We start from the raw sequence: 11,054 nt of genomic DNA, 5'->3' as shown, positions 1-11,054 counted from the left end.
TATGATAAAATCATTTAAGCATGCATATTTCTTTGAGTTCTCTACAATATTCTTTCAATAACCACATCTTAGACCACAGAATAATGCTTATACAAAATTGAACTAAAATCAATTTCTTCCTCTTCATTCTTCAATGGTATAGTATGGGATATCCTCTTTGCCATGCAAAATCAAAACTCATGACTAAAGCTTCGTTTGAGACAACTTTGCTGTTTTTCTATAAAGTTTTTTTGAGTAGAAAATTTATTGAATTAAAAGTTTTTTTTTTTTAAAATAGTTTTATAAAGTGACAAAAAATTATCCCAAACAAAACATAAAGCTTCTTCTAAAAGTTATTTCCATTTGGACTCTTAAGGATATTTAGAATATCTGACAAATCTTGTGTAATGAAGCTCAACAACTTGTTTGTCTTTTTTTTTTTTTTTTTGGGGAAATTACAACTGTTTGTCTCTCATCCATTCTTCCCATGGATAGAATAGCATCAACTTTTTAAATCATGGGCTAACTTAATAATTGGAGATGATGATTGCTCTTGATGATGACAGCAGCCATCATCCTTGACCACAAGGTCAACAAAAGATTCTTATTTTGCCACATCAATTTTGAGCTCCGCAAGAGCCACAAGATCTTACTCAAAACTTCAATTATGGCGTTCAATATTATTGATCTCTGCAGTGGGCTTCCGGCTAATCACCATCATGAGCTAAAAACAGAAAGCTAAATCAAGTCCAACTCCCTGTAAAGATTTTTTTTTTTTTTGAAATGGGATATCTATCCGCTATCACTTCAAAGAGAGAGTTTGGCGGCGTAACTAATCGCTTGACGGAACCTAGCGAGGCCACCCACCGGCGTCGGACTCACAATTGCTTTGCTCCATTGAAGGGGCGAGTCCGTAGTAGAAGAGATTCGAATCCTGAATGAGGAATTTCCAACCATACTCGCCCATCAATCACTCTAAATCTCTATGGGTATTTTGTGTAAAGTTAGAACCATTTTATCTGACCACAGCAGAATACCATCAGCTTTTACATTATAGATATGCTCATAAAGTGCACTCTGGTTCCCTAATCCTAAGCACAGCTCTCCTTACTGGAAAAACTTATGTACGATTGCCCAACAATTCAAGCACTGTTGGCAGTTTAGGATTCTTCCTTACTGCCACCATTCCCTTTTCTGGGATCCTTGGTGTTTTGGCAAGTCTCTTATGAATTTAGTGGACATAAATTCTGATTTTAGCTGGATGGAAAGTCTTAATCGTGAGGCTGTTTCTCACATTATGCTGGATGGAAAATGGGAAATTCCTAACCAATGGCCCTCCAATCTTACGAACACTATTGCTTCGGTGCCTATCTACAATGTTGATTGTGGTTGCCTGTGGTATAATACTGATAAAGTTTCGAATAAACTGTTTCTCAAAGAAATTTTTAAACATTATCCGGTTGTGAGCTGGCACCGTTTTGTTTGGCATAAGCATTCCTCTATCAGATTCTCTGCTTTTGGTTGCCTTGCTGTGAAAAATGGTTTAAAAACGGCAGATCTTTTGCTTAGACGTGGCATTAATGTAAACCCTTACTATATTTTATGTCAGGACTGTAGAGATTCTCATACTCATCTCTTTTTTGAGTGTGATTTCTCTTTCGGGATTTTGAATTCTCTGATACCTCAATCTCAAACTCTGCTGCTCCGTCCTAACCTCTTTCAGGTTTATGATTTTATTGATGATATTTCCGACACTAGTGAGATTCTGAATTTCTTTTGTCTTCTGATCAACACTTCCATTTACTTCATATGGCGAGCTAGAAATGACAGATTTTTTGGTAATATCATTCAATGTCATACTACCGTGGTTAGAAAAATTAAAAAAGCTATATATGCAAAGCTGGAGAAATGGAAAAATGGACATAATCTTATGCATCTTTTGGGATGACTGGGGCTCTTTCAGGCGGACTGTCTTTTTGGCTGGTTTCTCTTATTGGTTGTTGGCTAACTCCTATTCTGCTTATGATGTCTCTTTATGTGTTGGCTGGAGCTAGAGTTGGGTGGTATCGGTCGGATGCTATTTTTCTTTCTGGTTTCGTCCTGGATGGCCTCTTTGGCAACCAGGGAGAATGGTTTTTGTTATTTCAGACATTTTTGCAGGACAATGATGATCGCTGCAGCACCGCCCCTTGGAGGGTCAATTTTGGCAACCAGGGGTTTTCTCTGATCATTCTGATGCTCAAGTCCCGCTCGATTATTGTTGCAGCTTATGCCTGAGTCCTGATCAATTTTGTATACCACAAATTTGTTGCCTTTTCTTTGGTTTGTATTTCCGGTGGTATAGTTTTTCAATTATCTTTTTTATGTAATTTTGCTTTTCCTCTCCTCCCCTGCTTTTGCTTGGGGCTAGATTTTATTTACTTGTAATTTTTTCATAGTTAATAGATGGGCTTAGACCCCAAAATTTCCCAAAAAAAAAAAAAAGTAAAAAGGGCTGAGTATAAGTTTAAATAAAAATATCCTCCGCTTTTTTCTAGTTTTCTTCCTTAAGCTTTCTGCAGTGAGCTTCCGGCCTTTTCTTCTTTCATGTTTCTACTGCTACAGGTAACGCAAGCAGTGAAAAATATATTCTGACATAGCAGATTTCAACAATTTGATAAAGAACTAACAACTAAAAGGAGAAAAAAAAAAAAGTAATATGAAACCTTGTAAATATAAAATATTCCGGGTATTTTTTATAAAGGAGCATGAGTAGTAAATGATTTAGTAGTAGGAGCATGTTTTAATTTTTTTTAAAATATTTAGATCATTTATGATAAGTGAGATTAAAATTAATTTAAGTAAGACCAATATTATGAAAACATACTGCGCATTCAATTATCGAAAACGCCCTCGATAATGAAATAAAAAACTTCACGTTCATGATCACGCCTGCCACTCACATTATGGAAAACGTCCTGTAACAAGATTCCTGACAACAGGAGTATGGCTCAGCCACTATCACTGTAAAAAGTCCCCAACAGCTTCATGGTCAGGGATCTGAACCGCTGAAGCATAGCAAGCTTAATCCTGCTTAGCTTATCAAAACTTCCCTCTAGTTCTCTGGTTTTTCTCGGTTACCGCTAGTTCTTCACTAAGAAGAGATGATAGGGGAAGAAAGCAGAGAAAGAAGAAAGGAAGGACATGCACTAGCAAATAGCAATCGATCGAAGGAACCGCTGAAACAAATAAGAACGCAGGAGTTAACCACGATGAGTTTTATATGCACCTAAATTATTTATAGGACCCACCTAAATAGAGCCCTACATGGGGTCTTGGTTGGATACCCATTGGGTACCCAGGCTCTGCGTTGGCGGGCTTTGCCCACCCACACCCACATATGGTGACTTTCCGGATGTAATACCCACCCACACCCACCAACTTTCTACGCTTAATGAATGCAGTCTGCCATAGAATAATGACCTTGAGGCCATTTTCTCTGACTGTAAACTTTCAAGCCACATATCAAAATTTACCATGATTGCGATGCAGTTAAGTATTGCGCACTGCGTAGTAAGGATTATTATAGTATATTGCATGTATATGATAATTAGTAATGTAAATCGATTCTCCTCTGATGCTGAATACCCACCCACGAGGCTATGGGCGTACCCATACCCACCCATGCTCATTGGGTATCGGTGGGTACGTGGGTAGGTGTGGGTATGGGTACCCAATGCAGGGCTCTGCACCTAAACTAGTTAAAGTGTCCACCTTTTGAGGAGAAATTATTTTGTGCGGTCCATCCAGAGGTAAATCAGAACGTGTCATGTCACCCGGTACACAGCCACGGTACACAATAAATGGGTAACGTGACGCATTCTGATTCGTCTCCGGACAGCATTCGTTTCGAATCCGCACAGAATAATTTCATCCCTATACTCAAATTAACACTTCATAAAGGATAATTAAATTATGAGATTATGCTTCAAAGTAAGTGTAATTAATCCTAAACATGAGCAATATTAGGAAAGCCATAAACACAAATAGATTTTATATAAAACAGGACAAAATCACAAAACAACTGAAAGAATCAAGCCACAACCTTTAGCCTCTTCACTACAACTATGAGACAGAGATGGTACAATTGCTTCTTTTTTAAAAAATTTTGAGAAAGATAGAATTTGGGATGGCAGTTCACTAAAAAGATAAATATTCAACGAGAAGCAGTGCACCATTGCAGCGGCGAACAAACACATCAATAAGCGAATAACATGCGCTGAGTGCAGAAGCAAATACATTAGTAACGACAATATTTTAATAGAAAAATAATAATTTTTTTTAGTAAGGGATTTTACAAACACGTATGTATAGGAGGTGATGAAAAATGCAAAATATGAAAAATGGTATAGATCATTAGGATGAATAGGAGTCGCTTCAAAAAATAGTAAAAGTATATTTAGGAAGAAATACCAATCCACATTCCTGCTCATTCACGTAATTGAAAACATGCAAGCAATGGAAACCTTACCAGAGAATACTTAAAGCAGTGTATGAAATAAAAGATAGCAAAGCTATTGAGGATAGAGTGTTAGTTCTATATGGAATTTAATTGTGTCGATCAATTGAATTGTATTATAGCCTCATATCTCAATTCAATCGGTTCAACTCGCTAGAGGGATTGAAAGGGAATTGGATAGCTGCATTTCTTATTTTTCATGTCTAATTTGAAGGGTTGCAACCTTATATTATGTGTAGTGTAAGAGCTTTGAAGTGAAGAGAGACAAAGAGAGAGTGAGAGAGAAGAGATGTTTACTATTTCTTTCAAATTTTTATAATGAATTTCTTGGTGTAGTGTTGCTCGATTTTTTTTTTTTTTCAATTTTGAAATTTTCACATTCAATCTTGATGTTATTTCTTTTATGTTCCATTTTTCTCTTTCTTGTATGAGTTTGATGTGGTCTTTGAAATATCAATTGCAAGCTCAATCACTGGAGGTCATCAGCTAAGTTTAAGTGGCTGTCAGTCAAAGATTAAGATTTTATTTGAGACAATTTTTTTATTGCTTCTTAAAGCAATTTATTAATTAAAAATTTTATTATACTAAAAATTTTATATTAAAAAACTATTTTTAAAAAACAATAAAAAAATTTTCTCAAATAAAATCTAAGGGCCACTAAATTATTTTATACCCACCTAAACTAAAATATCCTTATAAGCACATTTTTAGGAACTTTTATTCTGTCTAGTGAACGTACGCAGAGGAAGGTTCGGTTTTAGGCAAAAAAGGTACACCTCGGTACAGGCGCTTTTTTGCCGAAAACCGAACCTTCCTCTACATCCTTGCACCGGACCAAATAAAAGTTCCATTTTTAGACACATGAATGTCATAGTAATTGTTATGTAAAAAAGGATCATTTATATAATTTGACTAACTCACAAAACAACGGTAACTTATTTTAAACAAGAGCAAAAACAACGGTACTATTTTTTTTTTCTAACATGATAACATGCATAACAGCACAATCAAGTAAAACTTTGACAAAAAGATTTATATGATATCACCTAACATGGATTCATAAACCCTAAGCAACGCTGAACATGAAAATAACCTAATAATAAAGCATATAACTTCAACACATAATATCTAGAACACACAAACACATAGAGATGTTAGGTAAAACAGGACAAAATAACCTTATAGCTAAAGCAAGCCAAAGAAGACGAGAGTGCTACTCAATCAGCGGCCTTAACGGCAATCCTGTCAATAATCTTCGCCACCACCTCCTTCGATTCCCTCAGCAGCTGAATACTCTTCCTTAAACGCTCCCTCTTCCCGGAAATTGCAGGAGACTCCTCCAACATCTTCTCAATACAATTCATAGACCGGCCACCGACCACATCGTTCATAATCTCAGTTTCAAGCTCATTTTCAACAAGTTTCTTCACATCATAAGCTATATTTAAAGCCAAAACATCCACCAACCTCAGCACCACACTCTTCCAATACGAAATTTGCCTCATCCTTATATCAAAAGCTTGTTCTACAACAACATCACGCCTCCCCCGCAGATGAGACACATCCACTTCACCAACAGCTTTAAGGATTACTTTTGTAGGTGTAAAGTTATTGTGAACCACTTCCATGAAGCGTTCTTGTTGCTCCATTAGCTCCACCCACTTCTTCATATAATCAGGACTATAAGTAAAGTCCGTAACCATTTCCATTTCTATAATTTCTTTTACATTCCGGATCGACCGTCCCCTCATTTTCTCAATAAGATTGAGTGCCGCCCTTCTGCTGCACGCCTGAAGAGGTGGATAATTCTCCGATGCCTCGTCAAGAACTGCCACCACTAAATCTTCTAAGTAAATCCATACCTTCTCAACAAAATCCTGCGGGATGCTCGAGACCTCTTTTACCCTCTTTTGAAGCAGAATCAAAAAAGCTGTTCGAGGAAGAAAGTTGGGCAGCCAAATGCCTCTATTCTCTTCCAACACCTCAATTTCCTCTAACAAGAAAGCCGCCTCCTTAGTCGGGATATTATCCGGCAACGCCGCAGCATAAGCATTCAGCATTTCAGCCATGCGCGCTGTGTCATGCATTTCTTTATCATCCGGAAAATCGTCAAATTCTCCTCTTATTAGCAACTTCCTGAGCATCTCCTTAGTTTTGCTGATGATCTGCATGAACGCTCTCATCGCGTCGCCAACGGTGACCAGATTTTGAGGCATGGTCTCCAGTTCTGAGACATTGCGGTTCAGCTTCTCATTGATTTTCTTCACAATATCAGGCAAGCATTTTGCTATGCTTTGCGACTGTATTCGCATCAACTTGTTTGCCAAAACAGGGATGCCAACTATCGATTTATCGATCTTGGAAAGCAAATGATGGGATTTGAACAGATTCGCTTCTGCTGCGCGAGCCTCCTCATATGTCTCCGACCCAATACGATTCCTCACGCAAACGTAGCCTAGCCCAATGTTGACGTCGTCAGCAGTTACTTTCTCAAGAAGGCCCTCCGGCGACTTATCAGCCTTGGTGACAACCGCCAATGTCCTCTCGCCTTTGCCGTCCACCTGCTGCGACATCCGGATGGACTCGCAGGTCGGGAAGTCGACACTTGCGGATAGTACATTAAGAATAATGCTCTCCGCCGGCTTTATATACTGCATTATAATGGCAGCGATCTGCTCGTAGATGTTCTCAGGCTGGCCGTGCACGGGTACTCGGGTGATGCCGGGCAGGTCCACCATGGTGAGATCGGGCACGCCCTTCTTTCGGACAACAAGGGTGAGTGGCGTGTCGGAGATGCCTTTGCCGGAGCCGGCGATCTCAGCCGTCGCGGACTCGATGGCAGCAGTGATGGAAGACTCGGAGGTAGGGACCTGCTTGCCTTTGTACTCGAGGTGGAGTATAGGGGAGGAAAGGGAGGGGTCGTCTTGGAGCCGCATGATGAGGGGGACTCGGGTACATATGCCTTGCCCGCGGGGGAGACTGATGCCAGCAAGAGATTCTAAAACAGAGGACTTGCCGGAGGATTGGTCGCCGACGACGACGATCGTGGGGAGCTCGATTCCTTCCTGCATCACCTTGAGTTGGCGAAGGCGGTCGACGGCGTCGAGGAGGGGACGTATTTGGTCGTTGTACGAGCAGGTGAGAGCGTTGAGGGTTTGGATTTGTTTGCTGTCTTCGCAACAAGGAGGCGCCATTTTGGTCTGTTGTACGAGCAGTTCTCACTTTGGTCTTGGCCTTTGTGTGAAGCATGGCTATTTATGCGTGTAATGGCTGACGGTAATTAGTGGGGATGAAAGAAGTCTTTACAATATAATAAAGATAATTTATTAAAAAAAATTTGAGCTAGATTAAAGTAATACATAATTTTAATTTTTCAATTGAAATAAAAAAATATAGAGCAACTTAATTATAATCATTTTAAATAATAATTATTTTGCTTTAACAAAATTTATAAGTCCTAATATTTTTTTTTCTATTTTCCTTTTATCCTATTGAAAGAACTAATACCAAAACGCTTTTAAAGTAAGCTTTAATATTGAGAATGTAAAAACTGTGTTAACTCACACACACAACACATACACAAAGACTCGAACCTAAGACCTCTTAGTTGGAAGCCTAAACTCTCAACCAACAAGACAAGATGAGCTGTGTGTGACATCAACTCTAAAAGACTAAGATAACTACTAAATGCTAAAGAAGCATTTATAGTATAAATGACTAAGCATAAATGACTAAGTCAGTCAACTGTGATGTACTGCATCACCTATTATATATTTCTATGTCATTTTTATTTTAACTTTTAATATTCTTAACTTTCTTTTATCACTTCTTTATTCTTTTATTAATGTGTCAATGCATAGTAAATTTTTTCTATGCGGACATCAGTTTGTTTGGAGGCAAATCAAAGCTCGTGACTTATGCCCTAATAGTATTTACACATTGATGCTTTATTAGCCTCCTATGAAAAGAAAATCACGGAAGTAATATACTTTAAAAATATGATTTTCTTACTTACTTTTTCCGAAATAGCATTTTACTATAAAATTTTTCAAAAATGGCTTTTTTTTCCTTTTTTTTTTGGTTTTTCGAAATATTAATCGCTTTCCCAAAAAAAAAAAGGAAATATTAATCGACGTACCAACGAATCTTCAATCAGACAGACCAATCCCAGTCACTTTATTACAAAAGAACCAAAGAGGCTCTTTACTTCGCATGGAAGGAGCCATTCTGAACGAACTTTCGGTCCACTTTTAAGTCGGACATGCAACGCTTTTGTTTTTTTATTTTTAAGGTTTTTATTTTGGGATTTTTACATACATAACACTTAAAAGTTTTTTATTTACTCATCAAACATCTAAACTTACTTATTTACACACTTACCACCTAAAACTTATTTTACTTTCTAAAATACCATTCCGCCCTCATCTCCATCAAAATCAGCCCGATACCACACACGTTTTCCGAGCTTCATGAGTTAGCCGCCTCTGGCTACGTCACCGCTTCGGTCTTGCCGCCTCGCATTAACCCGTTGCCGCCACGTCTCCGGCCCCTGATACGGCCGGTGCCTACTCTCTTCCCGCATTGCTATTATTCGGTGAACTCCGCTCATGATCGCGGACGCCTTTGGCAGCCTCAACGTCCTCCAGTTTATTCTCTCACTCTCCGCTGCCGTCGACGTCGACCTCCATTGCGGTTCTGATGTTGTCACTGCCACCCTCCTCATTGCCTGGCCCACCGCCATCTTCCTCCTCTTCTTCTTCCTCTCCGCCATCGCCTTCACTCTCTACTGGCATTTTTTCCCGACCGGTGGCGGCGCCTTCAAGACGCTTATTCTCTTCGGCAGCGCCGTCGCGGCGGAGACATCGCTCTGCGCCTTCAGGTGATGTGTCCCGCAGGCAAGGGGGCCAGAGCTTTGGGGCCTACTGCTGATGCCGATTGTGCCGGCGATCTCCATTTTTCTCAATGTTGTTCTGCTCAGACTGGTTGACCGGCCATCATACATCCATTTCGGTCTATTTATGGCTTTTCCGTCGTATTCATGTGAGCTTCGACGCAGAAACAGCGTTAGTTGTTTGTGGCGTTCATGTGAGCTTCGACGGTGAGTTGTCAGCAGAGGCCCAGCATTTCCTTGGATGAATTCCGATTCAAATTATTTTGTTGTTTCCCCCGTTTTTTTTTTCTGCCTATGCCCTGTTTCGAGATTTTGTTCTCAGATTTGGCATTAATTCTTTCTCCGACGGGATTCTTGCGGATGGAAACGACATCGAGATAATAAAAACAGCAACAACACACGACCTTTTCCCTCCTAGCCTGTCGAGAATGCACGGAGACGAGACCAGCCTGTGCGGTGTCAGGCGGATTTTGACGGAGGGAAGACGGGATGGTATTTTAGAAAGTCAAATAGGTTTTAAGTGGTAGGTGTGTAAATAGATAAGTTTAAGTGTTAGATGAGTAAATAAGAAACTTTAAAGTGTTATGTATATAAAAATCCCTTTTATTTTTAAGGTGCTGTTTGATCGCCTCAAAAAAGAACTATAATATATTCTGAATAAAGTGTAAAGTAAATAGATATATTAAGAATATTTTAGATTAGTTTGATTATTTGCAAAGTAAATACATAAAAATTATTATTTGCAAAGTTTTTAATTCAATCCCTCTTAGTTTATAGTCAAGACTTTTAACGAGCAGATCAAAATGAGTTGCATTCAAATTCTTAACAATTTAATTCAAAATTTAGATGTTTTAAATTATTTTTTTAAATGATAGTGATAAATTGAAAATTATGTCATTCAAATTTGTGATCTTATTAAAACAACCTTCCCCTCTATTCTTACTTGGGGGTGTCAGATGGAGTTAGTAGGTTGGATTCAGATTTGACCCAATTTCTCATAGAGGGTCTGACCCAAATATTCTTTATTTCAACTCAACCCAATTATTATATATGTTTAAATCTTTGATACTAATTAACACCAACTCATTTAACTCAAATGTGATATGTTTAACCCAAACAAGATTTGTTTAATCCAAACACTGGCCTTTTTAACCCATGTGCGACTGTTTAGTAGGGGTGTCAATTTCGGGTCATGGGTCGGGTTCAGGTCGAACCCGGAATTGACCCGGGTTCAAACGAGTCGATTCTAACCCGACTCGGGTAGGTAAACGGGTCGGAAATTCGAACCCGGACCCAACCCGACGGGTTGCCGGGTTGACCCGACCCGACCCAGCAATGCAGGCTGCCTGGCACATACGCGTGGGCTACCGGTTGCATGGGTCGGGTTCAGGTCGAACCCGGAATTGACCCGGGTTCAAACGAGTCGATTCTAACCCGACTCGGGTAGGTAAACGGGTCGGAAATTCGAACCCGGACCCAACCCGACGGGTTGCCGGGTTGACCCGACCCGACCCAGCAATGCAGGCTGCCTGGCACATACGCGTGGGCTACCGGTTGCGGATGTGAGCGGCAAGAGTGGTCGCTCGGGGCGAGTGTGCCGGCAGGGTTCGCGGGGCGGGAGGGGTTGCGGGCAGCCGCTCGGGAGCACCGGCTATGAAAGCCATGCTGTGAGCGCTTGTAGTTAAT

General features: G+C 39.7%; 1 protein-coding gene across 1 annotated transcript; it reads right to left on the bottom strand.

Moving 5' to 3' along the window:
* Positions 1-5,464: 5,464 nt before the first annotated feature.
* On the bottom strand, positions 5,465-7,693 carry LOC110111542 (dynamin-related protein 4C-like). The gene has a single exon (XM_020843458.2). It carries the CDS (start codon positions 7,669-7,671, stop codon positions 5,695-5,697), a length of 1,977 nt encoding a protein of 658 aa, XP_020699117.2. The 5' UTR covers positions 7,672-7,693; the 3' UTR covers positions 5,465-5,694.
* Positions 7,694-11,054: the final 3,361 nt, after the last annotated feature.

This window comes from Dendrobium catenatum, unplaced genomic scaffold, assembly GCF_001605985.2.
Source record: "Dendrobium catenatum unplaced genomic scaffold, ASM160598v2 fragScaff_scaffold_1433, whole genome shotgun sequence".
NCBI classification, from domain to species: domain Eukaryota; kingdom Viridiplantae; phylum Streptophyta; class Magnoliopsida; order Asparagales; family Orchidaceae; genus Dendrobium; species Dendrobium catenatum.
Note: the sequence above shows the minus strand (reverse complement) of the source record. Positions and strands in the feature narration are given on the sequence as shown.

Excerpts from the sequence above, each read along its gene's own strand:
- LOC110111542 (XM_020843458.2), bottom strand. The coding sequence starts at position 7,671 with ATGGCGCCTCCTTGTTGCGAAGACAGCAAACAAATCCAAACCCTCAAC.